The 13,869-nt window shown below is 37.2% G+C and overlaps 1 protein-coding gene across 2 annotated transcripts in view; it reads right to left on the minus strand.

Moving 5' to 3' along the window:
* Positions 1-13,869, minus strand: part of LOC113231147 (guanine nucleotide exchange factor subunit Rich) — a 60,578-nt gene that overhangs the window by 38,157 nt on the left and 8,552 nt on the right. For both annotated transcript variants that reach the window (XM_026465339.1, XM_026465338.1), the window contains exons 6-14: positions 10,686-10,777; positions 9,920-10,036; positions 9,227-9,383; positions 8,571-8,684; positions 8,069-8,326; positions 6,734-6,902; positions 5,920-6,111; positions 2,845-3,005; positions 1,675-1,746 (exon numbers count right to left, since the gene is read on the minus strand). In XM_026465339.1, coding sequence (XP_026321124.1) covers positions 1,675-1,746; positions 2,845-3,005; positions 5,920-6,111; positions 6,734-6,902; positions 8,069-8,326; positions 8,571-8,684; positions 9,227-9,383; positions 9,920-10,036; positions 10,686-10,777 — 1,332 coding nt within the window. The remainder of the gene's footprint in view (positions 1-1,674; positions 1,747-2,844; positions 3,006-5,919; positions 6,112-6,733; positions 6,903-8,068; positions 8,327-8,570; positions 8,685-9,226; positions 9,384-9,919; positions 10,037-10,685; positions 10,778-13,869) is intronic.

Here is a 13,869-nt window from a genome sequence, read left to right on the forward strand (position 1 = left end):
AATTGTTCTTTATAATTGACCTTTCGAACGGCAACATAAAACAGCATGTTTTTTATTCATATTGTGAAATTACAGGCACATGGGACTTGTCAACTTAATGTCTCATGGTGGCGGGCGTAGTGGCAGTGCCCCTTAGGTGTTTGCGAATTAAAGTTCTGAGTGGCACTGCAACTGGTATGGATAAGTTCGTCTTTCGTAACTTGTTCGTCCCGTTACTTAGTATTATAGAAAAACAAATTCGGTCACTTTTAAAAATAAAATAATGTCTTCATAAAGCAAAATATCCTACCTACAACGGCGAAACGAGGCGAGACATGTTTTAAAATTTGTATGGAAAAAAATCAATTATGTCCGAGCGCATCTTCGGTGGAAATAGTCTGGATTGGTGTTGATGTGCGAGAGGAGAATCGAAATTTTTGTTGGTGTAATATTAAACCGTAGTACTGCCTATACAAAGTTAATTAGCCCTGCAACACAAACATGATTCACGCGATGCCTCGCGAATACTCGCGACGCCTATTAATATCAATCGCGAGATTGCAAGGTACGAATAAATAAGATTGAATAAAAAAAAGATGGCTTCATCGGATTCTTCTTTCGTTAACATAATAATGATAACGATAATACACGGGACATGTTAATTCAGCCGCGTGTTTATCGCTAGACGAACTGAACAGCACTGTATCCTCACTATCCACAACCACAGCGTGAGCACGCCATGTGTAAATATTAATCGCGAGCTCGCGATAACTATCAATGGCAACTGCTAGTGGAAATAGGCCGGCAAGATTTCAATTCCCGTTTCGCCTCGTCTCGTCTCGCCTCGCCGGTGGAAAAGCACCATTATAATGCTGTGATTGAAACGAAATTTCTTTTGTAAGGCAATACAAGGCAACTTGTTTACCGGGGAAATCGTGTATGAAATACAATTAAGCAGATTAAATTAGTACACCGTGCTCGATGATGTGTTGAGACTTATTAGCATATATTTGTAATACGCATTTATAATTATTACCTTCTAAACCAATAATTATGATAATTTTGACTACTTCGTCATAAACAAGACTGGAAAGTGAAGAAAATGACGACTAATTAAAATAACGTACTCGGAGCGTACTAAGACTTTCATCATCATCGTCAACACACAAACGTCCCACTGCTGGGCACGGGCCTCCTCAATAAATCAAGTCATAATATTGTAGTCGCTGGTTCGAATCCAGCAGACCGAACGAATTTATCATTGTGTTGTGCGATCTTTGTATTAAAAATAATAACAAAATAGTGGCATATTTATTATATAAAAGTAGTTTTTAATGACGCCAAAAATTTACAATAATTTACCGAAAGTACTGCGATCTTTTGAGAACCGGATGAAGTCTGTGCAAACGGGCGGATCTGGTCAGACCACAGGAACCTCCTTAGTCAGGACCTGACTAAGGAGGTCCCTGTGCGGACTTGCTTGTATAGGTCATAGTGCCCTTCTCGTATACCCTAAGGGTCGATGGGGAGGGTCACAAAAGAATGGGGATGCTACTAAAAGATTTACTAAGATAAATCTATTTCCTTATCTACGTGATAAGATGAAAAAGGTAATGATAATGTGTTGATTTTATAATATAGAATTTATTTTGAAATGTTGCGATAAAATAAATATTAAAAAATGAATAAACTTACCGGATTGTTATCTTCGTCAACATCGTATTCCTCTCTTTGCACCATCATTAATCTTCCACTAGCGTTTATTACCTGAGAAACATAGGCTCATTCAATTCATATTGTTAAAATAAAATATGTTGAGAAACGTATCTAGAGTCGATTGTTATTTTTAAATTAATATTAATTATATATCTTTTGTAACTACTATGTGAATACTAGTATGGTTTGCATTAATATTAGGCATACATATATACCATCTAAGTCAGTCGTGACCATAGGACCTGTAGTGCGATTCACGTAAGTTCAAGCTATCAAAATATCTTTGAATTTACGTTCGACCGAAGTCCTACGTATCACTTGAACGATCGTTGATACGAGTAGAATCGAAACGTAACGACTAATGAACGACATCTTGGATTGTGAAATTTGACATTTAGTTGTCGAAAGTCTATTGAAAGAACTGTCAAAATTTTAGCAGAATACGTATGACTTGGCGTTTAGAGTCGAATTAAGTTCGATTCATATACCAGAATACGCTTTAACGACATTTGGATCGAACGACTTTAAAATTGGACTCGTTGATGTTCACTGTCACACGTGAATACGAAAAAGCAGTTCAACGACTAAATCGCTACGATATCGTAACGGTTTGATTACGTGAATCACCCCACTGTAAATGGCCCGAAACTTTGGTTTGTTCGAAAAAACAAACATCGATCGAGGTTAAAAATAGTTAATTTCGGTTCACTTAGCGTTTAGATCTTTAAAAATATAATAATCTTCTCTACACTTATCTACTATATCGACGCCGGAAAGCGATCTTGTAGTAGGATGTATATAATCATACTTTAAAATTGACTTTCTACTAATTCAAATTAAAAAGAAATATTCCCCCGCCCCCAATAAATATATAAGGCCCCGGTCTAAAGTCCTATTTTTCGAGATACGACAAGATCGCTTTCCGGCGTCGATATGTACTCGAACTACATCTTCTTTCAGTGGCCTTGTGATATTTATAGAAGTGGGTAGGCACGTTATGAGTAAGCAAAAGGATTTGCCAGCTTAGCTTCGTTACGAACGCCCATAAATTGAAATAAGTTACCTACGTAATACAACATTTTTTTATAAGAATTGGTCGTAAAGTTTTCGGTGGTCGTTTATTTTGCAAAAAGGTTTATTATGCCTTACCAAAGAGTCAGGATGCCTTTGTGTGTATAATACAACGGTGGAGGTTCGTGCGGCACGCGGCGAGTCCTGCAGCCGGCACAGTGCCGCGGACACCACGCATGCTGGATGAGACAATGCAGACACGTCCACAGCTTGCACGCACCGCATCTCCACGTTGCCCACTGTACAAACAAACACGATGTTCAATTTGTCACCTACTCTACGCGCCGGATATGGCTTCAAATGACGTCATTAGGGATACGGCATCGAATCAAAACTATCGATAGTGTACTTTTAACTGCCTCTGTGGCCGAACGGCTACCATGCCGGACTGCCACGCAGAGGTCCTGGGTTCGATTCCCAGGCCGGGAGAAGTATGTGTATGGCCTACATTTATTTCTCTCGCGAGTTTGGGCGTCATTTGTAGTTGTCTATGTGTGTGCCCATGGCACCCACGACACAGGGTTTCCCTAGTGCGGGGCTATGAGAGTGTTGCGTTATTATTATTATTATTATTATTATAGTGTACTCATGAGTCGGATAAAAAGTATCGTACTCATATAAATATCTATACTTCAATAGTCATTTGTTATTAAGGAATGAATTACTTTAATGTCCTCGAGTATATAAACAGAAATAGAGAAGAAATGCCATTTAATTTGTTTGAAAACTATTCTGCCATATCATTACGGTGACAACTGCGCTCCGATTGGCCAGCCCAAATTTGAAACAATTGACGGGTGTCGTTTGGCTTCAAATCGACCAGTTTAACGTGAGCTTTGCTATAATGGACGAAAATTTAAAAATTACACATTTAATATTTAATTAAATGTAATTCCGTTTGTTTTGTAATTAGATGTTTTGCTGTTTTTCCAACACCACCGAATGGAACAGCCTCCCATTGTTAGAGATATTATCTTTATAAATACAGAATATTTTTGGAATATAAGGAGACGTAAACACAGGTCAGTTGTTGGCGCTGTACTATTTTAGCTTTCTAATTTGTGATTTCAGTGCAAACGAGAGTTGATATTTAAAAGTGATATAAGGCCATTTACCTGATGAGTTGCCAGGGATGGATGGCTCTTATTTCGTCTCTATTTCTGGTTATATACTCAATGTTGAGTGTGTGTGTTATTATTATTATTATAATGTTCAATGTTTACATTGAAATCTTAGGCATTATACGATATAAACAAAATACGATGCGCTATAATTGATATGACACTTATTATCAATGCAAAGATCGTACGACAGAAAAAAATAATCCTTCAATCTGACTGGACTCAAACCAGTGTCTGTTGCCACGCTATTCTTAAGTTTCTATCTAAACTAGATAATTAATCATTTGTAATTCAGACACAACTTCTTCTCTTCCGTGAACACAAAAACATGACACAGATTTAAAAAAAAAACATTGTCTTCTAAAGTAGGCAAAGTCCCTAACTTTGAGTTTAATTTTTTTTTAGTCTTTATTTATTTAGAGACTCTGATCGTTATTGAACATATCAGCCCCATTAGAAAAACGATACCTCAAGAAAACACTTAATAAAATCCAGACAGATAAATCAAAATACTACCTAACCAAATATGTATACAAAATCTCCGCGGCACTACATGTTGGCTCCGACAAAACTGATTGAAACCACCCAATATTAAATGTAGGGAAACCAACTTGTGCAAAAAAGTTACTTATAAACACCAAGTGATAGCTTCAGTGTCTCTACCACGATTTTATTGTGACAGTTGACGCTAGCGACCGCATAAGTAACAAATTTGTATTGCAAATTATACAGCGCCCCTAGTGGTCACAAGAAGAAATAAGAATTTGTATACAAACATTTAACGCGGTCACTAGCGATAACCGTCACTGTAATCCATCCAGTACATAACCAGAAATAGAGACGAAATGTCATTTAATTTGTTTTGAAAACTATTCTACCAAATCATTACTTACTGTGACAAATGCGTTCCGATTAGCCATCCCTAATTCGAAACGGGTGTCGTCAATTGTTTCTCTTCAAATCAACTAGTTTGACTTGAGCTTTGCTATAATGGACTAAAATTGAAAAATTACATATTTAATATTTAATTACCGACGAAATGTGATTCCGTTTGTTTTGTAATTAGATGTTTTGCTGTTTTTCCCTCACCATCGAATGGAACAGCTCCCATTGTTAGAGATATTATCTTTATTAGAATAAATACAGAATATTTTTGGAATATGCTGAGACGTACACGCAGGTCAGTTGTGGGCGCTGTACTATTTCAGTTTTCTAATTTGTGATTTCAGCGCAAACGAGAGTTGATATTTAAAAGTGATATAAAGCCCCTTTACCCGATGAGTGAGTTGCCAGGGATGGATGGCGATAACTTCGTCTATATTTCTGGTTATATATTCGATGCTGTAATCTCATGGTAGAGACACAGTTCTTAATAAATAGCGCGTGCGACCCGTGCTGTGCAAATCGAGGTTATGCGAATAATTATGCACACATACAAGCTACGTTTTCTACGGTTGTATGAAGTTACACTACTTGTCTTATTATATAAGGCTTTATTCTTCAAAACACAAATTCAATGCACTTTATCGGCAACACCTGCTTTCATTACAAAAATCTGTCTAATTTGTTTAAATTTTACTATTACTATTAGTTTTCATATCCCCATGCACTCTTCTTCGTAGTCTTTCTAAATATACATTTTTACTTTGATTTATTAGCTAAAACATATTCACAATTATAATTTTCACTTACAGTTACACTTATATATTTATATCTGCACATGCACTTACATATAGAATAGATTATTTTAGATGCACTATTCAGTTTATTACATTTAGATTTTAATGAACAATTTCCCTCCTAGTCGTTTATTATATCTTTCATTACAAATAACTTCTAGATTTAGTCCCTCTCGTTGGTTCTGACTGAAAACTAGCGCCTTAGGGAACTTAGGCATATGCTGAGTCAGCGCCATTTCACTGCCATGACAAAAATGTTTTATTCTTCCTGTTGTATTCAATTTGTATTTGTGCCATACTAGTCAATAGTGTTTATCTATATATATTTATTTACTGTTGTATAAAAAACTCACCATTGTCAACACAATTGAGTTCGTAAATGGTAACCAACGCGTCCGCACCGAACACGACTAATTGGTCGTCCAAAATGTCGAGCACGAATACTTGCGACTGTACCCGGACGATCTTCGCGAAGCGATTGTCTAGCTTCGACTCGCGCGGGTAGAAACGGATCTCGTCGTGACCGTCGAATATGCTGTAGCAACCTTGACAGAGCAAAAACATTTTCTATTAATTTCCAGCATTGGTACGAAACTATTGACATTGTATATAATCACATATTTACTCAAAAAGGAGGTTTAAATAGAATTGAGCAATAGTAATTTACGTCGCCGAGTCGCAAAATGTAGGCAGATTATTTGCAAATAGAAATGTGACGGAAAGTCCTTTCATAGATCATATAGACGGCTTTCTAGAATAGCAGTCTATCTCAAAGTCATCGCATTTACCGGGCAGTTTAAATAATTCAGGTGTATCCCGCGCTAAGCCGACTAATTGTGTGTGAAATCAATAATTAAACGTCACAAAAACATGCATTCCTATACCCAGGATAAAGGACATTTACAACACTGCGATTTATGAAACAACTATAATATGATACCGAAGCTTTTAAAGTGGTCAGTGCCATCTAGCGGTGTAAACGGAATAATTCCATTTTCAACCATTCACACACGCGCAGTATGCTAGTATGCACTCCAGTCGCTAACAAGGGTAAAGGATTACAACATTTAACAACCTTTTAATGTATGCTTTGTTCCTTTGTGTTGAGAAAATAAATTTAAAACAATAATAAGTATTCGACAAAATAACGAAAATCCTTATAAATACCAATAACAATGTAGTCGCGCCACCACAGCATGCCCCCAGTGACGACGAAGTCCTTCTCTTGAGCTTCGTTGCCAAAGAGCTTCCAGCGTCTCGACGCGCCGCTGTAGTGCGCCAAGCCCGTTCGACCCGCTACGCATACGTTCATGCCCGCTTCGTCGATTGCGCTGTACTGGAGAATTACATTCAGTTACTTAAAAAAATATATACAATAAACACCGTCCATATACAACAAACTATACTTAAACTTGCAGTTAAATAAATAAAAGGCTTTCGCGTAACAGCATCGGGGATAGTGCAATTACGCGTAACTAGCATTTGGTTATAAGTTTCCATTTCAGTAATTTAGTGGCCAAATCAAATCCGCGTAAATGTCGTGGCAACCAAATTATCGTCTTTTAAGGCATTCTATTGTTATCAGTGTGTAGACAACATAAATTAATGCTTACTGTGCAAAAATAAAAGTCGTGGCCATTGAAATAACAAAGTAATAATGTTAAATCCCTCTCCTGTGAAATTTAGTTTGGTGCAGATACGCGCCTTTTACCAATACTACATACGCGGATTTGCACTATCCCCGACGATTATTATCTACAGTAGTCATGAACCTTTCCATTGCCACGCGTTGCATCCGGACGCAGAATTATTGTTATAAAGTAATGTTTGCTCATTTTTAACCGACTTTTCTCAATTCGACAGTATTTTTTTGTATATATCTTACGCGATAACTTACCGAATTTGATGATTCTTTTTTTGTTAGAAAAAGGGTATAGGGTGTCGCGAACTTTCCGGTAACTGATTGCAATAAAACTTGGCAAATAGATGTAATTCTACGAACTTTTGAGGTAGGTTTTTTAGTACTCTGTATTGAGATTATTTAGTGTTCTCAACCATCGCTTGCTATGGCAATTAATCAGAGAGATCAATGTACTCCAAAGTAGTTTTTGAGCTGAGTTATTGACTTTCTTTTATGATTTCCAGTGACGGGACGAACAAGTCGTGCGGCTGGTGGTAAGCGACACGTCTGTCCTACTTTTAATCGCATAGATCTGCGCTCGTCACCTTCAGACATAAATTGACAAGGACCATGTGCCTGCAATTTCACTAGCACACTTCAAAATAGGAACGCAGTAATGCTCACATTACTGATTGGCGTCAGAAATAGGTAAGGTGGCAGTAATTTCCTGTACTAACTCTTTCACAAGGAGCTCTACTGCTAGTAAAGCCCATGTCTACTGCTTGTTAGTTTTATATCAAATTTGTTGTATATAAAGCTATTATTTATATTAATTATTACGTTCTTTTACAGCCTTGAAGACACTATACTACAATACTTACCCTCAAAGGCCAATTAGTGGCAATGTAAGTAGCGGGCAGCGGCAACACGCTCCATTGTTTTCTGCATTCATTATCATCCACAAATTCTCTGTACTTCGTACTGTTTTCGAACTCTAAATTCGGTTGATCCACGCCATTCTCCTGATAACTTTCAGCTGAAGAGTCTATGATGGAGATTTTGGTTTTTTTTGTGAGATTATCCTCTAGATTTACATAGAGTTTGTCGTCGGCTTGGAGGTAGAGGTGCCTTTGGGTGCTCTGTAAAAGCGGTGTTTGGTACTCTTACTCTGCATTTTTCAAAATACGCGTTACTTGCTGCAATATATATTTCGTTTTTTTGTTTGAAGAAATATAACCCTATCTTTTAGAAGCAGTTTTTTGTATTGCTCGTTTTAATGCAGCGCAGTATAGTATAGAGACAACCCTAATTATTAAGTCAATGTAGATAAATAAACTTTATTTATTTATTATTTATATTATTTATATTACCCACAATACTCACCATACAAGGATTAACGCTAAGCGGGCTCTTGACAAAGTCCAACTGAATGAGATTGGAGCTTGCGTCTCCTTCGACTTTCACCATCCACAACTGATATCCTTCTGTCGCCCATTCCTGGTATTGAAAAGTTTAATGTATATTGTTTTGTTTTATGATAATAAGTGATGGAACGAATAGGTTGTGGGCCTGATAGTAAGCGACAAGCCTACCCTTAATAAATGCATTGACACACAGAGCTTTCAATCTAAGGGGCACTGCCACTGCCCCCGTCACCCTGACACATTAAGTTGACAAATCCCATGTGCCTGTAATTCTAACAGCACCTTTTTCCTTCAAAAATGAAACTGCTTGGCGGCAGAAATACGATAATAATACTCGTACTCCCATAAACGATATACCATTCCGCGATCCTGGTATAAAAATATCAGTACGTAAGTACTGCATTTAACAAAGGTTATTTAAACATAGTACGAGAATACTGTGATGACCACCTTATTCTTTTTTTATTATATTTATAACTTGTAGGTACAACTAAAATAATAATGTGACAACCCTACGGTCCGAGTGAAGTGCAGGCATTGATGTGTCGAATATACGGGAGTTGCACGAAGTGTGTTAGTTCATTTCATGGTATAACTGTGGTATTTTCTACGTACCAGACTAGATATAACAAGCGGGTTATGTTTGCCTAGATCCTGGTTGAGCCCATGGTCCCAAGCAAGCGAACACATAAGTAGCGCTCCAAAGGTACTCCAGACGGACACACCGCCGCGTTCCCAGCTCACTGCTACCGCACGACCATCGGCTGTCCATCTGAAAACAAAAACATAAACATTATAGGCATTGTTGTATGGACAAATGGCGGATCGATGTGTTATGACAACGTTGCAACGTGAAAAAAGATGTAGTAGCAAGGACAGAAAGAAATCGTTATGGTCGTTGCCCTCCAGGGCGACAATAAGCAATATCTATATATTAAAGGTCCATCGTCAAACTTGTGGTAACATTCCTAATCCGAAGCCGAAACATATTGAATTGTAAAAGTGGTCAATGCAAGAAGTGGCCATTGCAAGAAGTGACCTTTTCAATAAGTGTTCTTTTGTAGAAGTAGCATTTAAAGATATGGTAATTTCAAGAAGTGGTCGTTTGTAGAAGTGGTTGTTTGAAGATATTGTCACTACTCATTGTGGTCCTAAACCGCCGAAAGGAGGTACCCGACGGGATCCGTTTGTTTCGGGACAGAAATACCACAACTTAAGGATAATTTAATTATATCTATGAGTACACATTTTCACATTTCACAATTATGGATACCTAAGTGAGGGCGCCGATTGTACACAAAAACATACCTCATACATTTAACAGGTCCAGGGTCACCTGGGAAGTCTTTGGAACTGAGAACCATCGTATGAGAGAGTTCCAGTCCCCCCGTCACTTCGTCTATCGTGAATACATCTACTTGAGAACTGAAATATATAAAAAACATGTTATGTTATACATAACAGTTGCAGCGCCAAATACCAGGAAATCCCCATACAGTACCAGAGCAATGAAATAAACACCGGGGAGAACAACTTTTCACCTCACTAATGGCGAAGAAAATGGCAGATGAAAGAAAAACTGTTGAACTATAACAAATAAGTTTAGTTCTTCGACGAATTAAAATAATTTATTAAACAAAATTAGTTATCGTTGTCAATTTAATGTCAACAATAATAAGAATAAAATAAACCAACGCATTTATATTACATAAATAATGTACGAAAAATCGCGTAGTTAACGTATCATTATGATTCTTATTTTTCGTCGAAAGAAAAAGTAAAATTAACAACACTCAAGTTTATACTTTAAAAACGTTTTCCACGCACTAGCGTGGAAAACGTTTTGAGAATGCACATTAGTGCACTCTCAAGCCTTTCCGAGCTAGTGAGGTGAAAAAGTTATTACATCATCGCTAGTCACGTTATGTGTCAAAGTGACTTTAGGTCATTTCCCGCCTGACTGTGTGTGTATTTTTGAGGAGAATATATTTACCTACGCTTCAAATAGAGTCAATGATCTTATATAATAGAGTGGATAGTATGTTAACAATAGACAGATGTCTGTATTACTTACTTCTTTCTCCCAATGGCAATAAGTCGAAATTTGTGGTTGACTCTCGCGCAAGTCGCGTCGTCGATGCCCGGCGCCCAAATACCTTGAACCGCCTGTCAACACACCCAATAATATAATTTTTCTTCACATAAATAGTACATTATTCAACAAAAGTAGGTACATTCAATAAAGGAACCATCGCCGCGTTTGTAGATTTATTTATGAGACCAATGTTGCACGCACATGTGATAGGTTTATTATATATCAAATTAATATAAAAAAAATTTTGGACTTAGTTTAGTTTTCTGATTCTTATTTTCCAGTGCACGGTAGCCAACAGACAATGTACCTTTAATATATTTGTACCGGTAAGCTACACTACTTTAAAGATAATACTATGATATTAAATGATATATGATAATGTGCGTGGTCGGAGATTAATGATTTAACTCTCAGCGCCACGTGGGCCGCCAGCCGCCCACAAAAATTCAACTGCAGCAGGCCACTACGTATCTCCGAATGTTAGCCAGCCATGTGAGTCGCCGGCTGCCCACAAAGACCCAAGTGCCGCTGGCCACCAAGTATTTTCAAATTTTACCCAGCAGGCCATGTGGGCCGCCGAAGTACCACAATTAGGAATTTAAATTATTTTTCGACTATTCTAGCCCGGATCAGTCAAAGGTTGCATTAGCAAGCCGACGAAATAAACACAGTCAATTCGTCGGCTCTTCAGCTAATAACTGATCCAGATCAAATATCGATCTCGTCCCTATTGGTGGCACCCTTCTGTTTTTTGGTGCGATCACGGCGTACCACACGGCCTGCTGGTAAAGCTTGGAGGTATCTCGCCGGCAGTCGATATGGCCTGCTACTAAACTTACTAAAGATCAAGAGTGGCGTGCTGATGAAAAAAAAATGCAGTATATGTATTGATAATTCAATTAAACCTCTGCCCAGCAGTTGGACGGATAATGGGCCGATGATGGTTGAAATGAAACTAGTTTGGTTATTTATTGCATAAACGTAACCAATATTCAGTTGATAGTCGATAGAATATTTATCGACTGCAATCACTAGCTGCTCGCAAGTGAGCAACACTTTTGCACAATGAACTGTCATTTTTACTCCATCTTCAAGAAAGACAGACTATAGGAAGTATCCAGGCCATAGTGTTGGGTAGGACATGAAATTAAAATGAGTTTGAAGGAGTACCTCATTTAAAAAAATGAGGCGGTACAATGTCTTACTTCAAATGAGGTGAGATAGTGGTAAGAATGTTTGCACCTACGGCAATTACTTAACAGACAGAATAATAACCACATTTTCATAACTTGATGGTATCAATCAATTGGATAACTTAAATGTTATGATGATATAGTATAAAAAAATGCTAATTTTATAGTACTATGGTAGTATGATCATATGATGTAAAATCAGATAAAAAACGGGGAGTGCAGAACCAATCATTGTTGCATTTGTTGAATTCGAAGCAGTGTGACATGAGTGAGGCTGTGACATGAGGCTATGACATGAGGTGTTGTGACAAACCAACCAAGCGAGTGGTACAAACGAGTTGCCTCGTGTATGAGTAACTCAACACTATCCAGACAGACCCGCCCATATCAGTCTTTAGATTGAGAGTTACAACTTTTACATACATTAATAATACTTTATAAATAGCTGATTTGTTACTAACATCTAGTTACAATAACTGTCAATGGCCATTCTCAGCCTAATTACTGTAGCCATTTCGGTGTTCTCAGTTTAATTACAGTAGCCTTTGTTTTTTCTCGCTTAATATACCAATAACATTGCAATATGAATAACTTTAAGCTAAACTTTCAATATGTGTAAATGGTATTGGAATAGAGGAAGTAGTTTTCGAGTTATTAAGGACGCATTTACGAAATGACGCGCTTCAATTTTAGGTATTGAGTCTTACTACTACACGTGCACGGCTCACACACACAGCGACTAGCGCGAAGCGGAGAAATTATGAGTGAACTAACACGGCTTGATACTTGAGTCTACTATTGTTTATTTTACTGTCGTGTATTTTTTTTGTGATATGTTTTTATAAAGTTTGTAACGTGAAATAGTCATAAAAGTAGCTACTATTGGCCAGTGATTGGTTGGTAAGCAAGTAGGTACTGGCGAAAGTGCGCACGATGACCAATCAAGCTATGCCAAACCAGTATAAGCGCATCCCTCATTATATGGTAATTCTATGCAAAGCGACCATGTTATACTGGAAATGTATATATAACTTGAAATGTCGTCGTGTGGACTTATGTAAATACTTACAATTTAGGCCACAAGCTTTTTGAAAACAAATAATTAAAGACATTTTTGTTTTGTTTTGCTAATTCTTACAATAAATTTGCTATCAAATACTTGCATTTGGGGTCCTCGAAAACTAGATAAAAAAGAAATAAGAACGAAAATATGTTTATTTCGCACACACAATATACTCCATTGCTTCATAAACGTTTATATTTCCTATGCACGACAGCAAAAACAACTCAGTGGATATTGTTGAACTTTCGAACTGAAATCGATTGATACTTGAAGCTGTTTAAAAAAATAATCTATTTGTACGACTCTTGTTCCTGATACCTGGAACGGTTCTGTTTCCTCATTGTTCGTGTTCTAAAAACAATACAGAAAAAAATAACTTGTTATTTTCAGTGCAAAAATAGTTATTGAATAAACAAATCATAACAGTAATTATTTAAAATGCATTATAACTTACGTGAGGTATTTCCAAATTATTGTCATCAAAAGTACTACAACTCGCTTGCTCATATCTTTCCGGATATACTTCGGGTGTGTCAGTCGCGATACTCGTATCACAACTGCTTTCATTCTTTTGCCTGTGAAAAAGGATCATATGATAGTGAATGTTCATAATTATACATATATTTTTAATAATCATATAAGCACTAACCGTATTCCTTTTTCTGCATTACGTCTATTGGCACGAAGTTTCTTACGGGAGCTTTTCCCAAACGTCTTAAGCCTTGGCATCTAAAACAACAATAGAGGTATAAGAGGTATAAACTACATTTAATAGCTGGTTCTACTCTTTTACTAGTTACAGTAACAGTCGTCAAAGTGCACCTTCGGATCATTACATCAAGTAATGAGGTAAGGTCAATTCGGCACACCTAGCTCCACTCGTTTATTGGTTCCAGTAGCAGTCTTC

This window comes from Hyposmocoma kahamanoa, unplaced genomic scaffold, assembly GCF_003589595.1.
Source record: "Hyposmocoma kahamanoa isolate Upper Pololo Valley unplaced genomic scaffold, ASM358959v1 64, whole genome shotgun sequence".
Lineage (NCBI taxonomy): Eukaryota > Metazoa > Arthropoda > Insecta > Lepidoptera > Cosmopterigidae > Hyposmocoma > Hyposmocoma kahamanoa.